At 37.9% G+C, this 21,343-nt stretch overlaps 1 protein-coding gene across 6 annotated transcripts in view; it reads left to right on the forward strand.

Moving 5' to 3' along the window:
• RASGRF2 (Ras protein specific guanine nucleotide releasing factor 2) overlaps positions 1 to 21,343 on the forward strand; it is a 123,768-nt gene that overhangs the window by 24,512 nt on the left and 77,913 nt on the right. For 3 of the 6 annotated variants that reach the window (XM_042866105.1, XM_042866106.1, XM_042866109.1), the window contains exons 2-5: positions 9,100 to 9,206; positions 18,561 to 18,720; positions 19,273 to 19,362; positions 21,081 to 21,334. In XM_042866105.1, the coding sequence (XP_042722039.1) occupies positions 9,100 to 9,206; positions 18,561 to 18,720; positions 19,273 to 19,362; positions 21,081 to 21,334 (611 nt within the window). Of the gene's footprint in view, positions 1 to 9,099; positions 9,207 to 10,250; positions 10,318 to 18,560; positions 18,721 to 19,272; positions 19,363 to 21,080; positions 21,335 to 21,343 lie in introns of those variants that run through there. The other 3 variants (XM_042866107.1, XM_042866108.1, XM_042866110.1) reach the window with 2 other exon arrangements.

The raw sequence follows: 21,343 nt of genomic DNA on the forward strand, positions 1-21,343 counted from the left end.
CATTTTCCCATTCTAGAGGGTGGGTTATACTGGTCTTGCTCTTCAAGTCACAGAACACTGTAGCTGAACTGCTTGAAATTTTGAGTGTTTGTTTTTCCTAAAACTGTTTCTATATAGAAATGATTATATATAACAGAGATGTAACAAGGTCTAGGATGAGCTGACTTCTGATTCTTGCTTCCTTATCATATATTGGCTCACTTTATGGGGAGAAGCTCTGTTTATAGCAATCTTGAGTTGAATTCGTTCATAGCAGATCTATATTTGGGCATCTTCGCACATATCCTTATGTCTAAAATAAACACCATAATTCTTACCTTGTAGAGGAGTTAGCAGATTAGTTACTATCTGTAGAAAGCTTTAAAATGACAAATCCTGTGTTTGTGTATATTCAGAATATAACTAGAAAGCCTGCCAATTAATCTGCTTATTAGAAATTAATACTTCAAAATATCTCACTGTGTAAAAATTGTTTAGGTGTATGACCTTGGGTATGTACATTTTTATGTGCGTGTTGTTTCATGTTTTTTTTTTTAAGTGTAGGTTTGCTGAGAAACTCAGATTCCACTCTTGCCAGTACACTCTCTTTGGGGACAGTATTTAAAAATGAGGCTTATTAGTAATTTTGTTATTTAGGTGTTCCTTCATTATTTAAAGTAAGAGGGATGTTTTGTGCTAAGTGTAATTTGACATCTAGAACAATTAAACAAGAGTTTAGGTAGATTTTCATTGCTTGTTATGTTAGCGTAGATTAAGGAGGTGCAATGGCTCACTGTGAACCTCTTTGATGCAGGAACAGTCTAGTGAGATTTTTCTGGCCTGTATTACCCAAGAGTTCTCACTGGAAGATTACAAATGTCCCTTCTGGGCTTTAAAATCTTATCTGCTAATTAAAATATAGGGATTAATGTTGTAGAGCAAAACAAAAATGGAGGTAATTTAATGCTGAATTTGTCTGACAGAGCTCTGCATCATTATCAGATTTTAGACTAGAAAATTGGATGGCAGGTACTTGGGATGTTTGTTGGATGTCACGGCTTTGTGATTTTTGGTTTTCGGTATTCCACATCATAACATCATGTGGGGCACTGGGACTTTAACTGTCAATGCTCAAGTCCTGGGTACCTGCCCTGAAGAGAAGAAGAACTACATTCCCCAGGGGACCTTGCGGTCAGGGAGAGGAGGTTTAACTCCTGGCAAGGTCACCTGATGTGCTCTTTCTCGCCTGCCCTTCGTCGTGGGCGCTGCTCCCGTCTCCCTGCTGCTCAACCGGACTGCGCATCTCACCTCAGCGTTGTGGTGAGGCCTGTCCACCTATCGGACATTCTCTCTCTCATTATATTTGATTTATTAGCTTCAATTCTGATTATATTGTATTATAGTGTGTTATCTTGCATTCCGATAATATATTTAGTAAATTAGTTTGTTTCTCCTCAGATCGGTGCCGCTGTTTTAATTATTTTGGGGTTCCCTGTTTCCTTTTTTTCTGGAGGCGAGGATCCACGGATCCCTCCGCCCCGCTCATCATGGAACCGGGCCGAACCAGCCCGTATACTGTTGACATTGGACAAGGAGAGAATGGCTTTCAATACATGGAGAAAGGCTAGGAATGAGACACGCATAAAAATAACTCAAAAAGTCTAATTCCTGAAATACATATACAACTGTCAATGACTGTAGTATTCTCTGATGTCCCCTTCTACCCATTTCTCATCAGTCTGAACAGTGCAGTTTTCTGCTTATGCAGCTGTTCCATGCTAGATAACGTGATTGGGTTGTGCTCCTTTTCTGTTCCTTGCATTGGTAATGCAGGTGATGACGGTTTCAGCATAGACTTCTGAGCTACGTGTGGGTCGAATGTACACGTACTGAACATGTCTTGGGCTATAAGTAAAAGGAATTCCATCAAAGCAGGTGATTTTTTTTTTTTTTTTTTTCAAGGAAATATAAGGAATATATTATAAAGAAAATAAAGACTGGAAAGGATGAGAAGCAATGTGTGTTAACATGGTAGCTAAAATTTAGCTGACCTGAGTAATGTTTCCTTTTTCCAGTGCTTGGAAAGTTGAGAATCCTAGGGGAATGGGCTCATGACATACAGTGGGAAGCAGAAGAATACTAAAAACAAGAATAAGAAAACAAATTCTGCCTATCTCTTGGTTTCAGGCAGATTTTATTTGTTTGCTATGTGCAGAATACAGTTTTCACTGTATAGATATTTGTTTGTCAGGGTACAGCAACCTGCCGTTAGATGTAGAGGCATCTCAGTGTCAGTCCCGTGAGGCCCTGCATGTGGGAGGAGAAGCTAAGGATAAGCAGGAAGGCAGCTGTTCTGGGAATGCTGTGAATGTTTACTAGTGAATACGGTAGCATCATGATGCAGCCTTTCAGCTCCCTGAAAACATGGTGAGGTGCTTTGTAGATTGCTTTGCCAGAAACAAGCACATTGATATTGAGTGCAAGTCCCATGTTTGTTGCCAAAAGGCCTTAAGAGACCTGTGTAATACACAGATTTCCCAACTAAATGAGATGTTTGACCTGACTGTCCTGAATTCCAATGCTTCATTATAGACCTTCTTTCTGTTCTGTGCCAGGCCCTGGGGACGGCAGCAGCAGAGAAATGACTGTTGCAGGGGAAGGAAAGATTCGCTGCTGCTAGGTAATGCGTAGCCTTATCAGGTAACCAGCCTGTGCTTTCTGACAGGAGATTCCCACTGGACAGCATCAAATAAAGTTCGAGAAGATGGTACCCATATTCTGTTTATTATTAGTGAATAATATAGCTATGCTCAATGTGTTCTATCAGTTATTGTAGCCTTTACATGCTGAAGTCTCCCTTTGTGTGGCAGAATTTTTCCCTATTGATGATGTGTTGCTGAAATACAAATGGTCTGCACTGAAAATTTAGCAGATGGGGCCATATTAGCCTGATTCTCCCATCCATGAAAATAACCATTATAACTCCATAACCATTGTAATTTGGCATCATTTTAATTCAAGTTAATGTGTTTGCAAGACTGTGGTCTTCAGTGACCATTGTGTACTCCCTTTTGGTTTTGTTTGTTTGTTTGTTTTACATGCAAGTTGTGTGTGGTATTTTTTTTCAATATAGGAAGAGTGTATAGAAGAGGATAGACTTAAGTGTATCCTCTCTACATCCAGAACAGCTGATTGCTTGTTTAAATACATTGCTGTTGCATTTGGTCTAGACATTATTTGCAGAATACCTCAGAAATGTGATTAAGTGACACAGGCCAGAGTAGATTTTATGCTGCAGTTTGTAACTTGATTAACACAATATTTAGTTAAAGAGAAAAGGCACCATAAAATAACTTGTCTTTTATAGCTGTTGTTTATATTTGGCTGGTGTTTAACCAAAAAATGGGATAGATACTGCAGCCTATCTCTGAATCCTCTCAGTGCATGAAATGGCATTCAAAAAAATACTTTCTATCCTGTTCTTGATCCAGTGGCTTGCCATATTCTTATATTTGGCATATATTTGCTATGGTTTAGCAGATTATTAGGCCTCTTTCTTACTTACTTTCAGAAGTTTTTTTTTTCCTCTTGTCCAGTTAGGTACCAGATTTCTATCTACCAGGAGTGATGAAGTAACATTAAAATGATTAAAAAAAAGCCCTTAATCTCTAATCTTCGGCAAAACTGTGGGATCACAAAGAAACATAGAAGTTAAAATGTTGCAGTGGCTCTCTACCAGTTTTGCACATTTCCTCTTTATTTCTTTAAAGAATAAAAGTCAGTGTGTGCAACTGTAAAGACTAAAGATGTGTGTAAACTACTCGCATTACTCAGGATGTTTTATAGCCTAATAGTCTTGTCTGCTCTTTTATGGTCCTGTCCTAATCATCCCTACCATTCTCATCTGCTTTTTTGGCAGCTGCTGATAGTGGGCTGGTATTTTCACAGCAGTATATGTCATTATCCCAGGTTCTTACCCCTGAGTGGTGATGCCAAGCACAGAGCCCCTTTTTTTCACATGTGAATCTTGGAATGTATTCCCTCCTGTATGTCACTTTACATTTGTGTACAACAAACTTAACCTGCCATTTTATTGTCCAGTAACTCAGGCGTGTCGAGTCTGCAGTTCTTCACAATGGTTCTTGTCATTACTATCTTGAATAATTAACAAACTTTGTCATCCTTTGTAATCTGTTGTTTCAGTTCTCAGAGCAATTCTCTGTGGAAGTCCTTTGGTGACCTTGTTCCATTATAAGAACTGACAGATGGTCCAATATTCAAATTCTTTTCTAGCTTTTGATTAGATTTTTTTTTTATTTTTTTTTATTTGTGGAAGGACATTCCTATTCTAAGTTCTGGATGCTTAATTTTCTTAAAATCTGTCAAAAGCATTCTGGAAATTTTATCATTGTAATCCAAGTTCTCTTGGCCCCAACAAAGAATTCTGATGGCATAGAGGTGATCATTTTATATCTGTGATACTAGATTTTCCCAAGTACATCATATTAATTACATTATCCACTAATTCTGTTCTCATTATAGCTTTTAGTAGTTGATGTGATAGAAAAATGATGTGCATTGGCTTTGTAGATATCCCTGGAAACTTCTAAAAAATTATAGTAACTTTAATCTTTTTGTTGTTAGTTCATTTTCATGCTAATGTAACAACAAGCTACAGATCCCTTGCCAGTGTTAGTGGCACAGCAAATTTTGAGACAGGGATAAACACAGCACAAGCATTTGCTTTCTTCTGATTTGAAAGAAAATAGCTTCCTTGAAACCAGGTTTTTGTTAAGGCTCCTAATTTTTGGTGGTAATCTTCATGCACAGACTAATGTTTCCCACCAGTTTTGCATTTATAATTACCATTCTCTTCAATATGTTGGCTGGAATTTTCTTTTTAGATTCTTATCAAGGTTCGGGCTTGAATGATGTGAACAGAACTGCACAGTAAGTCATCGGCCAGTCGGGAAATAGCATTAGGTCATTCCACAGTCCAGTTCTAAAAATAGTATCTTGTGGAGAGAACAGTTTTGTTTAATAAGGAAAGTTTAGGGAGAAGCAGTGCATAGGCAAGTATTGCCATACTGCCATCATTTACAAGCCCACAATATTAAAAGATTTGGTAGTCAACTTGGAGTCCGTACAAACATAATTTGAATGTTTTTTGTACGATTCTGATGAAAGGATAAGTACCAAAAGCACATGCATCCTCTACCCAGTATGAATTTTTCTATCCAGGCGTCAAAGCTGACCAAAATCTTCAAGGAACTGGACACAGGAGCTTGTAGAAGGAGATATCAAGCAGTGTTATCATCTGTGGGAGTAGCTTTTCAGTCTGTGCTGTGTAGCGGCACATCTGTGTGAAGATAAGTACTTGTTCTTCTTGGTCCTCTCATCTTTCAGTAACTTGGAATTGTTGCTTCCTTTCTGAGTATCAGCAGTAATTTACTGACAGAAAAGACTTTTCAGATTGCTGTAATAGTAGGGGATGGAAGGGAGTAAACAGGTAAGTGTGGTGATGAGCTGCCAGGTGACAAAGCGGAGATGTCCTTTGCAGATTCCATGTGAGATGGAGAGAAGAGTGAGCTGTGGGACTGTCCTTGTTTGTTGGGAGTAATGTGTCTGTGTTTGTGTGACTCTCACTTCATAAACAGCAAATGCTCATGTCAGTCACAACGGAAACAGCATGCCGTTGCTGAGAAATTCAGTCTTAAGGGTGTTTGTATTGATGGAGAATTGACCTAGTGTGCTGCGAAAGTGGTGTTTATACAGGGCATTTTTTCTGTTGGTCTTTGATTTCCCCCTTCTCCCACCCCCCACCCCAAGTAAAGCTTGTGTTTCCTCATAGGAAGAGGAACATTAAATCTTTTGCTGTCTTATTTTGAGTACAGCTGTTATCTGGGAAAAGTTATTACGCTGTCGGTGGAGATTTCAGCATAATAACGAGTGACAATAAATGTTCTGGTGAAGTAATTTTCATCTCATTCTTGTTCTGGTCACTTCTCTGAAGCAGAGGCACTGATCATCTCACTGCATAATCTTCCATTCTCACCACAGTAAGGAACTTTGATTAGTGGTAGGTACAAGCTGGCACAGTAACATTCTTTATGCATCTTTTTCCTGTTTTTCTTTCCTTCACAGTCAGTCGAGACAGGGCCTTCAAATTTATGCAAGTAGTAACAACTTTTCCTCATTCCCCTCATAAATGATGATACTGGTAGTCAGTGTTAATGTGTCCTGTAGTGCATATTTACTGTCATCATGTCAGGGAACTACTGGATGTATGCAGAAAAGTGCTGAAAATACAGTAAAACATCAAGGATGCCATCATTTTCTTGCAGTAAGATATTTGCTGCTTGAGAAACGTTTGAGAGGAGTTAGAATTCAAGCATGATGTAGAGATACTCTTTGGGAGTATGTTATGCTTCGCACTTTACTTACTGTAGAGTTGACTTCAGGCTAAGTCAAGTGATAATTGATGCTCATGTTGGAATGCAGTACTCCACACACCCATGTGTGACGGAGCAGGTAAGTGATGATCTTTTTAAAAGCAGCTTATGGAAACAGATGCCTTTTATAATTTAATTTTTGCTTTCATTGAGTCCAGTCCTTTGGCACTAGCCCTCTTAAGTTTGAATTTGTGCATTTTCCTGGTCTAATGAAAAGCATTTAGATCGTGCCTGTCACCATAATAACTGCATACCTCTAAGTCTAAATTCTGTGAAATGAGATCACTGCAGATCTTGCTCAGATGAGGTCTGAATTAGATGACTTCTAAAGGGATAAGGGATAGGGAGGACTGCAGTGACGTTTTTTCCTTTAACTTGAACACAGTGGGATTAAGTCCCGTGCTTGTCTATACTTGTATCTCTTCTCATTTCATATGTCAGTTAGCAGCTTTGTGAATCACAAATAACTTGTTACATAAAATACAGCACTGATTGGTGTGATTTATCTTTAAATATACTTTAAGAGAAAGACTGTTCCAGTCCATAAACAAAGCACACTTGTATGTAATTGTGCTGCACTTTTTTTCCATCTTGTAGGCCGTATTAAACTGCACTGCTTTATCATGAAAGTTATTGATGTGGAAAATCTTACAAATGTCATCATTTTATCTAGTTGCAAGGCATACAGATTTAAAGAATATGCATTGTTAGGAAAATCAGTTTAGTGGGATTGTGCTTTGAATGATTTATTGGTTCTTGACTGTAAATGAGGGTAGTTTTCTTTCAGAAACCTGGCTGATCTGGGCCCAGACTTTCTTTATGTAGCCTATTAAATGTAAGTGCTTCTGCTTATTTTGCCTTGCCTTGCTTATTTCAATTGCCTGCTGCTAATCCTGTGGTACTTGTGATCTTCTGTATGAAAAGCATGTTGTATACATTTAACAACTTTTAGTAAATAATACAGTTCATGGGGAAATAGGTTTCTCTTTGTGGAATGCCATTTTATTACTTACATTACCTAAAATGAAGTTAAACATAGAATTGTAGTCAGAAGCACCTAAACAGCTGGGTTTTGTAAATGTGAGGCCCCCAGGCACAAACCTAGTTAAAAGCACAGGTGTGCACACAGCCATAGTGCAGGTAGTGAATACAATTCATTCTGGGCTCTGTGCATGCCATGGATGCTCCGTGCTTGCACAGCAGGCTGCCAGATGTTTCATAAGGGCTCAATGAATGGATGAAACCCTCTCTCATTTTATATGGACAAAATTAATTATAAGTGTTGACTATAAATATCTACAGAGTCACTTCTCTGTAGGTAAAATTTCATCCCTCTGTTTCTTTTCGTGCTTGTTCCTGCCCTGGAACTAGCTGTTAATTCTGAATTGGTTTGTATTTGCTGGATCTCCGGCATTGTGCTTGGCTCAGAGAGGTATTTTCAGCGGAGCTGTGGGTTTGACAAGGAAAGCAGAATGTTTGTTGATATCACTTCAGGTTACTTAGTGCTGATAGAGTGGTGGGAGAAAGTAAGTTACATACCTCACTTACTAACTGGTGTGAGTTTGGAATTTACTGTTAGAACCTGGAAAATAACTGCTACCATGTGGTTACATCGGTTTCCTATTAATGGGGATGATGGTGAAAGAGGAACTGAGAAATTTTAGATGATACAAACAACTGAATGATCTGATGTGGAGATGCTTTTCTGCGAGACCTTCTGAATCATACAGCCTAACAGCTGGATGGCTCTGTGTGGGGTCAGACCCAACGCAGGTAGGTCTGTCTGTGAAACAGCTCACTACGTTATGGCCGCAATCAGGGAACCTACTGAAGTTATAGGTGTGTGCTTAATTAGAATATTTTCTCACTTATTTTCATCTAAATCGCAGGAATGCTGTTTGCTACCAGAATGCAAGTACCCTTGTGAAATGAGTTTTGAAATAGGTGATGATGTTCTCAGGTTCTGCTAGCTATAGATATTAGTAGTGGTATTACTAAATTCTGAAAGGAGGAAAAAAATTTCCTGAAATTGTGCATTCCACAGAACATACCATGGGCAAAGTCCTCCACATGAGAGGGCCGTCAAAAAATACGACACTTCTTCTGTGAGGAGTATTTTCTTATGAAACAAAATGTGCTGTAATGATAATTACGGTTGAGGCTACTTGAAAAAAAGGAAAAATGTTTTTGGAGTGTGAAAAATAGGAAGGGACACTTTTCTTGTTCTTCTGGAGTAATGAAGAAATTATCTACACCGAGTGCACAGTCTTGTGATGAAGAGATGGCATCACCAGATCTAGGATCCTATGATGGCATACAAGGACAGTGTTAGCTGAAAAAAATGCAAGGAAAAAAGAACTGCAGGTACTCTCCTACAGTTGCAGTATTGTATGCAACTGTAGAAGCTTCTAAAGGAGTTACATTCTGTTATTTTGTATGTGAGATCTTAAGAATGATAACTTACTGTAAGTATCATGAAAGCTATTACCTTGATTCATGGGGGAATATGTTACAGTTTCAACTTCAATCTGTATTTCATGACTAATAGCATAAAACATATAATCATGGGCTGGAAACGGTTTGAGCTGAGTTTTAAAAGACAGATTCCTTATGTAGCTCTTTTAGTTAAGCGTTCCTAAATATTTTTTTTTCTCATTTTAATTTGCAGTATTACTTTACTGTTCTATTTGGCCATGAAGGGCAGAAGCCACTGGAGCTCCGTTGTGAGGATGAAGGTGATGGAGATGAATGGGTGGAAGCTATTCACCAGGCTAGGTATGAAACTTGATCATTAACCTTCACCTCTATCTATACTGATAATAATTTGAAAATCTAAATTCACCTTCTGAAGTACAAATACATTTTACAATGTGTTAGATGTGTATTACTTGCAATTTACAGATACGTTTTAAAAATGAATGCTTTCTTCAGTTCATGCTTACAAAGCCATATTTTATCATTTGCAAGTGATTGTATTCTAGATGAAATTTGCTACAGGATACCCTTTTATTAGAAACAGCTTCTAGGATAAGTCTCTGTTAGAAGTGAAGTGAGTATGCATGAAGAAATAAGTGATCTGCAAATGAAGAAACAAATGTTTCTTCAAAAGCTCTTACTCGGGAGTTAATTTTAAAAAAAAGGAGACCAAACCATCATTATGATAAAGCATAATGAAAAAAGAAATCTTTAAATTGAAGTTCTGAACGGTATCTTTTGAAAGGGGCATGTTATTAGTCCCACCCATGCAACTATTTCCCTGAGAAAAGGTCTGATAGGATAGCATTCAAGGTTTACAGTATAATTGAAAATTAGCCAACTGAAGGTTTGAGAAATGGGTTGCAGAGGCAATTATCTGTTGAAATGCACTTTCTCCAGCCTCTTCTCTTATACACTTACCTCAACTAATCTACTCTATCATGGTAGCACTTTGAGGAAGAAGACAGTTTCTGAATTACTTACAACTTAAGCCATGTAAATGAAAGTGATTGTGCTTTATGAAAAAGAAAATGAAAAACACCAGATAGCAGCATTTAATTTAGAAATTAGTCTGAAATTAGTCCCTGAAGCTCTAGCCCTTATGTCCTCTAGACATCTAGTGTTTGAATCTTTATCATTTTCTTAGTATTGCTGCCTAACTGAACAGGTTTTGCTCCTTCTTGGAGCACCTGCTGGGTTGTGGTACTAGATGAGCCAAATTTTGCGCAGTAGCACTGCTAGTGACAATACAGTTCAGGAGCTGAGAAGCTGTCAGGTTTTGGAGTTTCTTTCCATGCCACCTGTGTTATTAAGGAGAACTGTTCAACTTGTTATTGATTTTAGGTCAATTTCTGCTGTGATTTATGATAAAAAACAAGTGAAGAAAGGAGACTGAATTTTTTGCTTTCTGGTAAGGGCATTCAGGGTAAGCAGGATCCTATGGTGTGTTCCCTATTCTGAGAATTTTCTTCTAGCTTATTGCCTGGTTAAAAAGCACATATGCAAGAAGGGCTTCACAACACTGAGTTAAAATTTCTTATTGGAAGGCTCAGTTCAGAAACACATCCCACATGAATTTCCAGGGCAGCAGTTAGCAAAATATTAAACCAACCTTAAATAACACACAAATGAAAACATAGGCAACCGTTTTTGGACAAAGCTGGTCTTAAGCTAGTCTTGTTACTTGCACGTATTGTCCGAAATGACAGCTATTATGACTTGAAACTATGGACATGGACTATGAGGGGTATTCTCAGGGCCCTGTGTCATGTGAGGGATTTTGAATGTGCTTTTCTGCATTGGTTTGATATTTCTTGGCAAGGCCCTTCCAAGGACCTGAACACTGCTTTTTGTGTTCTTACATTCTTCTTATTTTGACAGAATGCCAATAAGTGACAAAGACTGTGTTGAAATTTAGCTGCTCAACACACAGCATAAGATGGTACTCTTTGCATTGTTATTCTAATGCTATCCTGCTTGAGTGCAAATTTCTTTTATTTGCCTTATGTTGTGCCTAGCAAAAAAGACTTGTGGTTACACACCTAGTTATTTCAGCATTGGGTCTTTTACCAAAGATAAAGTGAAAGGTAATAGTTTTAGGCTATTATCTAACATTTTTCTTGCCATCTTAAATAAAACAATGTTGTCTCAGGGATTATTTTTTTCCCTGTGTCACCAATGTAGACTTTTTGTTTGAATTTGTCTATATTTTTGACATATGGGGACAAGCCGTAGCAACTGTTTGAGTGTTACTGCTTGTCTGAGACTAGCATAAGACATTTCTGACCCTTCTCTCACAGTTTTGTTTTGACTTGCTAAATGACAGTTTGTGTTGCGTTTTGAAAATACTTCTTTCAGTATCTTAGATATCTTAGGTAAAAAAAATTGAAGAGGTAATGAGAACATCTCTTCTTCCTTTAAATTTAAGGCCTGGAATATCTTGTTTTGTGTGAATATGTTAGAAATATTCATTTACTTTCTGGAGGGTCCCTTTGTAATCAGTAGCTGTGATAATCCCTGTTTTAGATGAGACAAAACAGGAGTGAATTGCTTTTCCTTTTTTGTTTCATTGTGGTTAGTTTTTGGGGTTTTTTTGTGGTTTTTTTTTTTTTTTAATTTTTTGGGTTTTTTGATTGATGCATACAAAATGTGATTTTTTTGACTGCTTTCCCTGACTTTTTTGCAAAATGCACATTGGCAGTCGTCAGAGTCTCTTCCATTTTTTATCTAATTTGCAGTTGAAAAAATAAGCCTTTCCATCCCAGTACACACTACAACCCTTTTTGAGAACTAGGTATTTTGTCTGGATGCAAATTATTAATTAAAACATTTTCTGTTGTGAAGGGATAAACATGTCCCTTGTTTCTTGGAAGATTTTGCTATGGTGGGATGTTGCTGCTTATCATTTGGGGAGTACTGTACAGTCTTTGAGAGCTGGCATGCTGTTGTGTGCTGCAGCTAGATGCTGCAGTGCTTATGCTCCCCTCCACAGTACCTCCTCCTCATCTGGGAATGGATGGCTTATGATCTGACAATGGCATATGCAATTCAGTGTATTCTACTGGGACTCAATTCACTGTGAGCTCCATGTTCATACCCATTTTTCATCTCTTTTCATTTTGTTTTAATTCTCAGTGTTTTGACTTCTCAGTAATATTCAGAGTGACAGAGAAGCGTTTCGCTTTTTGGAGTTACGTTTCTGGACTGGGGGATTTATTCTTGGCAACCACTGGCTCCTCTGTCTGTGACTGATTCTGGGATTTCTGTCCTGGGTTTTTGTTCCAGAACTTGGCCCTTTTTGAAAATATATTTCTCTGTCAATAAACTGAGACTGATTTTTTTTTTTTTTTTTTACCTTCTTTACTATTTCTTCTTTTAATTTTATTTATTTGTTTAGTTATTTATTTATTCACTTTGCCTGAAATCCTGTTACGTTTCTTTTCTTTTTTTCTTTTTTTATTGTATGAAGTCCTCATCAAATTTCTAGTCTACCTTATTTGAAAGTCTTGAGTTAAGTATCCCAGGCTGCAGTTTCACGTATGCTTTATACCTGTACAAGTCTACACTGCTGCTGGAAGCTGTCATTTTCATAAGATAGCAGTTCTTTCCCAACCTTTGCCAGCCCTTCCCTCATGCTGCCACAAGCGTGAACTTAATTGGGAAACCGATTTTCACTAAAAACAATTACGTTTTTCATATTTTTTTGCCAGCATAGTTTTAATCTATCTCAGTTCTCTGAGTCTGTTTACTAGACATCCACACAATACACCTGTGTTTACCACACAAAGGAATGGGAGGCACTTGGTTGGAAAAGCTATGTGGGGCAAAAGAGTGGAGTGTTTCTTCCAGCTAAATTGCTGTTTAAACCATATGATATGCCCTCCAATCCACAATCCTCAAAGAAAAGACTTACTGCTCAGTCTTGTTGGCACACAGGAACCTGTCTGTTCAGGAACTGGCCCTGGATCCTTGGTCCTCCATTGCTAGCAATTGGAAGCATGACCCAAAGCCCGTCAGTCCCTCTCCAGCTGCCAGCTTTCAGTCCCCCTCACTCAGAGGTGAGGGTTTCCTGTATCTGACCTTACACACTCAGCGTAGCTGTTAACTAGCTTGTGGGAAGCTCATTTTCAGAAGTCATGCATGCAGATACATTTATCAGTCAATCACCCAACCTTATGGTCTTCCTAGTAACTGAACTATGTCTTCTGTGACCTCCAGAGGCCATCTCAGCAACGCTCTGATGATTCCAGTCTTGCAGACTAATCAATACCTAGCTTCCAAGGAGCTGATCTGACCCACTGGAGAGTGGGGCTTGACACTCAGTAGTGATCGCACCCTGAACGTGCACACCCGCACCGTATGCGCACACTCCTGCTCTCCTGAAACTGCAGACACACAGGGTCACATTGTCTGTTGCCTTAGCTGCTGACACTTAAAGCTCCATGAGCACGTGTACAGTCTTCTCACTCAGGCAAAGAGTTAGAAACTGAGTTTACTGACAAGATAGAGCATACTGTGCTGATTGGGGTAGGGCACAGCCAGACAATATTACTGACGATGAGACTGGTGTTCCCTGCCTGTGCTTTTGGCCATTCGTGTGGCAAATGACCTTTTATGGGCTGATTGGTCTCCTGTGATAGCTGTGGGAGTAGCCAGGCCAAGGGGCTCATTTATCTGCTTGGGTTATTTGCATTTGTTAAAATTAGGTAATTATCACACACCCTAACATTCCTACTCTTAGACACTGAACCAGAGAGGATGGCATCACCTATGCTCCTTACACATAGAAGTCTGTCTTCTCCCCCAGGAGGGCTGTGTTCCTGGAGCAGGTATCTTAGTGCTGTTGCAAACTACTTTTTTAGCCCATTAAGGGAACTTGTTCATCTTGGCAGATAGGTTCCTATTGTGTTTCCCTTTTCTGTCATTTCCACATTAGCACACAGCACATTAGGTGGACACAAAACTCCAGAGGCAGTCATTATTTATTGTTATTATGGCTGTCTAGGTGATTGGTGCGGTAGTTGTTTTCTAAGTAAATATCTGCATTTTCACCAGCGTCCCCTTCTCCAAGACATATTAGCTGCAAATTCCCAGGAGCTCAGAGAATCCCCAGCTCAGGGGTGTGTATGTTCCCTTTGTATTTGGTCTGTTCTTCATAGCTGCTGTTGAATTCTGACCTGTTTTTGCATAATGGAATAATGTACCTCTCTATTTGAGTTCATTACAGATTAATTCCTTTAGTCAGATTTCCTGAATAAAGGAGTGCTAGGACAGTTGAAACAGCTTGTTTTTTAGTATGAGTTGTAGCAGGTCCTGTGTTTTGAAATTTGATGGGTACTGCATTGATCAATGAAATGTGTTTTCAGGATTGTCTCACTGTCCCATGAGAGCGTGGTATCACCAGCATACCCATTGTCCAAAAGAAAGCCATTCCCCAAATCCATGGCATGGGCACACAAAGCTTTCAGTGGCTGTTGGGTCTACCTTTTTAAGAGTTTATGTTCCAGTTTTTATTTTCATTTCCCAATTTGAATGGTCTTGTACTAAAAATAATGAGCCATTTGGGATGCAGATTAGCCACGTTTCTGGATATGTCACGCAGTCCTGCTGTGCCGCCCTCTCCATCCTGACTACTGTAGTCATTCATAGTCCAAGTGCCATTTCCCAGTTGCGTGACTGGAAATCAACAGACACTGTTTTTATGGTCTTTCTAAACATTTGTCAGTGTGTATCTGAAAGCCCATTTTACTTATATATCTTCCAGTAAGCCACAGCTCTATAAACTCTGGAAGCCATTGATTGTCTTTGAAATCTTGTATCATCAGAAGTTCATTAAAGGTCAACAGTACTTATGTACAGGCTGTCTCACAAGCCACATTGATTGCAGTCATAGCAATGGATTACGTAGGTTCTGTTGTAACCTTTTCCATCCATAATGTGGCTGCTAATATGACAGTAAACTCCACACCTTGTCTGGAAGCTTTTTCTCCTTTGATGAGGAGACCAAAGCTGCTTGAAAATAATTCATAAGGGCAGATGTACATGCAGTTTATTTATGTCACACCTCCAAAGCCATCTTGCCTGCTTTTCACAAAGAGTTGATGGGGTTGCATTCTGCACTTCAGATCTTTAGGGTGATTTGATAGGACCATAAGTATTTCTGGCGAGGTTCACTGCCAGAACCTTAGTGCTTTTGGCTGCTTATGTAGTTTTTGTATAGTTAGCGTACTGAAGCCTTTATCTGCTATGAGACAAGGGAGTTCCTAATAATGAGACACCTCTCAAGTAGCTCTGTTTTCTTGCTACTTACTGTTAAAACCTTACAGAATTACTTCTCTCTATAGATACCACTCTGCAGAAAACTATGGTTCACAACAGTTGTTTTTTTTTTCTTTGAAGCAGTACCTGAACAAGAGAACTAGATCCAGACTGTTCACATGTTGCTTTATGATTTTTTCATCTTTTTTTGACAGTTGAAGACTTCGGCATTGTTTTCTTTATTAACGGATTTTGTATGTAATTAATTAAAAGTCTGCTGATCTGCTAGTGAAACCGTGCTGTGTCTTTGAAGGCTCCAGAGATTATGCCCGATACACAGAATAGCAATTTAAGAGTTACATCTAAATCTTAAGTGTAGAGATGGATGAGAAATGCAGATGAGAGTATTGTTGGAATTAAGTAAAGTTTATTCCAAAATCCTGTAATTTTCATTTCCCAGAGCAAGTGCAGATTTGAGAAGGAAAATGGCTAGCCCATTTGAAGTTACTGTAATTGCATAGGCTGTTCTGACTAACTTCTCTTTGTACTACCAATTATGGCAGTGAATGAAGTATTTGGTTTCTATCCTGAGACTGACTTTTTATGCCATCAAACCACTAGCTCGGCAAAGTAGTCTATAGGCATCTCAAAAAAATTAAAAAAAAATCAATCTTTTGCTGTAAAGTTTTTATGGCCTTACGAAGCGAGACTGCAGAAGTATAGCTTAACGCATTTTAAGAACTTGAAAAATCTGGATGAAATTTCTTCCCCTAAAGGAAGAAAATAAAAATAGCAAAAAGACAAAAAATATTGCATGTACAATTACTCTTGAATTTTATGTTAAGATCGCAGGAAGTGTTCACCCTTCAAGATGCTACATCTTGATGTTTTCTCTGGCCTTAAATAAAAGCAAATCCAAATCTGTCAAGTTCTATATTGGAAACATTTTGTAGTGAAAGAAAGAAAGACAATTTTGAAAAGGATTGATCCAAAAAAAGGGCTTGTCACCTGTTTGGGTCTCGTTCTGGGTAGAAGAGGCTGCTTTTCATATTAAATGTGAATTACTTGATTCTGCAAACAGTAGGAACTACGTTTTCAGTTACATTTGCTTTTATCACTGTAACACCTCTTAATGGTTGTAAATGTGCAGGTGCTATCTGTGTTTCTAACTCAGACACTTCTTATCATGCCTCTTAAAGTGCAAGGAGATTGAGAACTATGTTTTCTGGAAAAGTTGAATTCTTGTAAGCCAAAAAGATAATTAACATCTGTAAAGCACTAAATCTCATACTTTATTACTGTTTATTCCACAGAAGATATATGTACTCCTCCATTATACATTTTTTCAGGGATTATATTTTATCTTTCAGAAGAGATGTTCAGTGTCCTTTTCTGGCCATTTACTTTTTACGTTTGCAGTAGTTAAAATATAAAAATAAATGCAATGGAATTGAATTTCCTTTTTATCCTTCTCATAATCCATTCAAGGAGGAATAACTTTAGCTTTATGATAGCTAACTGTTTTAAATCTAAGTTTCCTTTCCAGGTTAACCAGTGAATTTAATAGCTGTACTAAATAGTTTGCCCCTGCAATGTGTAACTGAGGTTATGCTGACTGAATTAGCCATAAATATATAGGGGAAAAAAAATATTAACTAGAGAGGATGCACATTGTTACATTTTAAAGCAGCATTTAATAGCAAAAGTAAAATAAAATATATGCTGTAGCAAGTAGAAAAAAGTTCAGAAGGAAAGCACATGCAATCCAAAAATTTCTTCCATCAAATCCTGTACTACCATGACAGTAGGAAAGATGTGATAGTCAGCGTTTTCAGTGATTATAGATCATAAAATAATAAAAGATCCTTTGCCAAAGGTTTGGACCTTAGTTCTCCCATGTTTTTGCAATTTGGTCTTTGTCTTACAAATCATGGATCTGTAGAATATGTTGAGAAGGAAAGGAGCTTGCAGATCATGTAGCTCCAACCCCCTGCCACACACAAGGACACCTTACACTGCACTCATTCAGCCCAGGCTTGAACACCTGCAGAGTCCCTCCTCAGCTTTCTTGCAGGCCCCTTTAGATACTGTAGGTTGCAATGAGGTCTCCCCAGAGCCTTCTTTTTTCCAGGCTGAGCAACCCCAACTCTTTAAACCTTTTTTCATAAGAGAGGTGCTTCAGCCCTCTGGTCATGCTTCTGGCACTCCTCTGAACCTGCTCTAACACGTTCACGTCCTTCTTGTTTTGGGGGTCCTAAAGCTGAATACTAGGTTGTGTCTCATGAAAGTGAGGTGGAGGATCACCTCTTTTTCCCTTCTTTTGGTGCAAGCCAGAATACACTTGGTTCACTTGGTTATCTGTGCTGCAAGCACACATAGCCAGCTCATGCTCAGTTTTTCATCCACCAGTACTAAATCCTTCTTCTCAGTGCTGCTCCCAGTCTGCTCACTGCCCAACTGGAACTTGTGGTTGAAATTGCTTTGACCTATGTGCAGAGCCTTGAACTTGGCTTAGTTGAATTTCATGAGCATCACACAGAGCCCATCTCTCAAATCTGTCAGGATTGCTCTGGATGGCATCCATTCCCTCCAGTGTGTCAACCACACTAGTCAGTCAGGATGAGTGGCTAATTATTTGACTCTGAGAAGAACAATCTCCGTGAGACCTAGGTAAATAGGCTGCATGTGTCTGTAGATTTTACTGAATCATTTTCCAGCAAGCAGGCACTTAATAGGACTGTGCTTTTTCTGCACATTTAAATTGTCTTTGTCAGAGAGATTGAATCACGTGGAAAAAGAATCTGATTAAGATGTTGCATAAGAAGGTCTGATTCTTTCTTTACCTGAAGTTGATGATTTGGCAGCTAAGAGTTATAGGGACTGATACCACAGTTCCTGTTACTACGAAGATTGGATAAACTTTGAATAAAACTCTTAAGTAGGTATTAGCAAAGCAAAATAATGGTGTTGAGGATTACGATGGGAGTTCTTCCGTACAGACAGAGAGAATGAGAAGCATTTCAGCTGAGATGCTAAATGCTGTACGCATATGTCCCCAAATAACAGAAGGAAAAAGCAGCCCTTAAAATAATTAAAGAACTTGACTGAAGAGAATTCTTGAGCTAAACCTGGGAATTGGAAGCTTTTAAAAAGTGAGTGCTGTTGTGTTGCTCAAGGAAGATTTGGTACGCTTCTATATTTCCCTATATCTGAAAAGATTATTGAATATTTTGTAGCTCTGGATGATTTGTGATTAAGCTTTTCATTATATATTAGACAAAACGAGGATTTTTTTCTGATTTCTTGACATTTTTGTAATTCCTGTCACTATCCCAGAAATGGATATGAAAGAGAACATTTTGCTGTTTTTACTGAATTAATTGTTTTCCTTTCTAGTTATTCAGATATTCTGATTGAAAGGGAAGTACTGATGCAGAAGTACATTCATCTTGTCCAAATTGTAGAGACTGAAAAGATTGCAGCCAATCAGCTTCGACATCAACTTGAAGATCAAGACACAGAAATTGAAAGACTTAAATCAGAAGTATGTGAGAAAGTAATCAATAAATTCTAATATTTTCCTGTGTGCATTATAATAATTTTTAATATTTCTGTAATCTTTGTGAATCAATATGGAATATTCCTCCTGTGAATCCTTGGCTAGGTTTTTTTCTTACAAGTATTATGGACTGGTATACTGATTGGATTACTTTTACTTATTACTTTACATATTACTTTGCAATATGAATACCACTGATACTATTTTCTATCTGTCTTTGAGCAGTGAGTTTGGTCCAAACTATTCTATTTCACTGAGTATTAGATGTTTTGTTGCAGTTTTGATCTGAGGAGGTGTGAAATGCGCATTTCATTTTGAGAAGAGAACCAGCTGTCTTCTGGTTCTTTTTCCGTCTGTATCAAGAGCCTTATTTGTTTCCTGAGAACTGTATTTATGTCCCTGTGACCAAACATACGCTTGTCATTCTGTGCAGCTTAGTCAAACTTTAAGAAGAGCCTTAGAAGATGAAGAAATTATTTTTCTGTTAGTTTCGTAAGAAAGAATTTCATTACATTGAAAAAGTATTTAATGACTGGTTGTTTTTATCAGATTATAGCTCTAAATAAAACAAAAGAAAGAATGCGACCTTATCAAGGCAACCAGGAAGATGAGGATCCAGATATTAAAAAAATTAAAAAGGTAAACATGCACCACTCTGTGTTTGAGAGGAGAAAAATGGAACGGGGGAGGTTTTCTTCTATTTTAGTCTGTCTTGTTTTGTTTTCCGCTAGTTTTGTCTTCGGTTACTGTTTAATTAGGCACACTCAACTAACAAGATATTTTTTGCCATGACCCTACTCAAACTATTTAAATTATATCAATTTCTGTTTTTCAAAGATGTACTTACTCCATAGTGTATTTCTTACCTAGGTGTTTGTTTTTACTTGGTATATATTCAGTTTATTGGAGAAGGTTGCACATTTCATTCAACTGCTTGTGAAGATTGAAATTAGGTCAGAGGCCAAGAATCAAGCACGTAGTGAGTTTATATTCCTTGCTTGTAAAAGTGTTCATAAAAAATGAGAGAATAATTTACATTCTGTCACTGCATATGGAATACGAACATTGGCAATGCAGAGAGCTATATTATTTCAGTTCTTCTGCTGGTCGATTTGATGTTGGTCGTTCTAGGAGAATATGGCCAGTGTTTTTAACGTCAATGAAGAATTGTCCCAGTTTGTATGGTATTTATGTGCAAAGCTTTTGGTAACATTGCTTAAGGCTATATGTAAATGGCTCCAGAACTGTGCCCATAGATGACTCCCACAAATCCTAGTACAGTGTAAATGGAAATCATGCTTGAAGATGTGGTCCTTCATTTGTCACCCAAATTTTCACAGTGCTTAGTCTCTCAGATTACATAATTTCTTTTCTGCTGCATTTCCTTCTGCTGCATTTCACTAACCATTTCAAGTAGTCGGAGTCAGGGTTAATACTGAGCTGGTACCCTTATGTGAATATTCTTTTTCATTGTAACAAAGACAGAATTGTCCCTTTTCGTACACGGAGAGTTCTGATTCTGATTCACTGCTTTCTACATCTTCATTGTTTTGACAGTTGGGCCTCTTTTTTTTTCTTTTTTTTCTAAAGTTGTTTATTCAGTGTAAACTGTTATCAGTGAATTTTTCCATTTCTCTTTCAAGACAAATGGTTGTCACATCAAGGTCAGGGCAACTGAAGTTTTCTGTGACTAGGAGTAGATGTTTAATCCACTTATAACTTCAGTGGATATTATGCTTAAGTAGGTTTTTCTGTAGCATAGAAAATCATTGTAAGAATACCCCAAACCTACTTTTTCTGGGTAGTATTTCTCATCTAGGTCTGCTGTTCAACTGTGTATGTACTTTGGAAACAAACACCAAGTGATATCTTTACAAAAAAGAAATCAAACTGAGCTTAGCAGCTTTTTCAGAATTATGTCAATGCTGATATTGAAGTCTGTCTTGAAATACCTTACACAAAAACATTGCACAATATGATTGGTGGTGTAAGAAAATGATAAATGTGTAAGGAGAAATAAAAGGAGTTAAAAGAACCTGTGTGTAGGATAACTGTGCTGATAGAAAGAGGTTGAACTTTTGAGACTGTAATAAAATCTTGCTGTGTACAGGTTGTCTTTTCAAGCAATTTTTGAGCAAGAAATATTACGAATATTACAAAATGCTTGTAGGACTTATTTTAAAAATAGATACCTAAAAGAATTATTAAGGAACAATTATAGATCAGAAATAGTTTAGAGGACAACAGATTTTTTTGACTGAGTCTTTTCATGTAGAAGGTTATTTGTTGAGAGAAGAACTTAAAAATAGTCATGAAAGTTTTCTTCTCATCTGTTTTTCTGCCTGGTTCCTTTTTAGGTTCAGAGCTTTATGAGAGGCTGGTTATGTAGAAGAAAATGGAAGACTATTGTCCAAGATTATATTTGTTCTCCCCATGCAGAAAGTATGAGAAAAAGGAATCAGATAGTTTTTAACATGGTTGAGGCTGAATCTGAATATGTGCATCAACTTTATGTTCTTGTGAACTGTTTTCTGAGGCCCTTAAGAATGGCTGCAAGTTCAAAGAAGCCACCTATCAGTCATGATGATGTTAGTAGCATTTTCCTTAATAGGTATGTTTA

The sequence above is a fragment of the Lagopus leucura genome, unplaced genomic scaffold (genome assembly GCF_019238085.1).
Source record: "Lagopus leucura isolate 7727_CA_CO unplaced genomic scaffold, USGS_WTPT01 Super-Scaffold_810, whole genome shotgun sequence".
Lineage (NCBI taxonomy): Eukaryota > Metazoa > Chordata > Aves > Galliformes > Phasianidae > Lagopus > Lagopus leucura.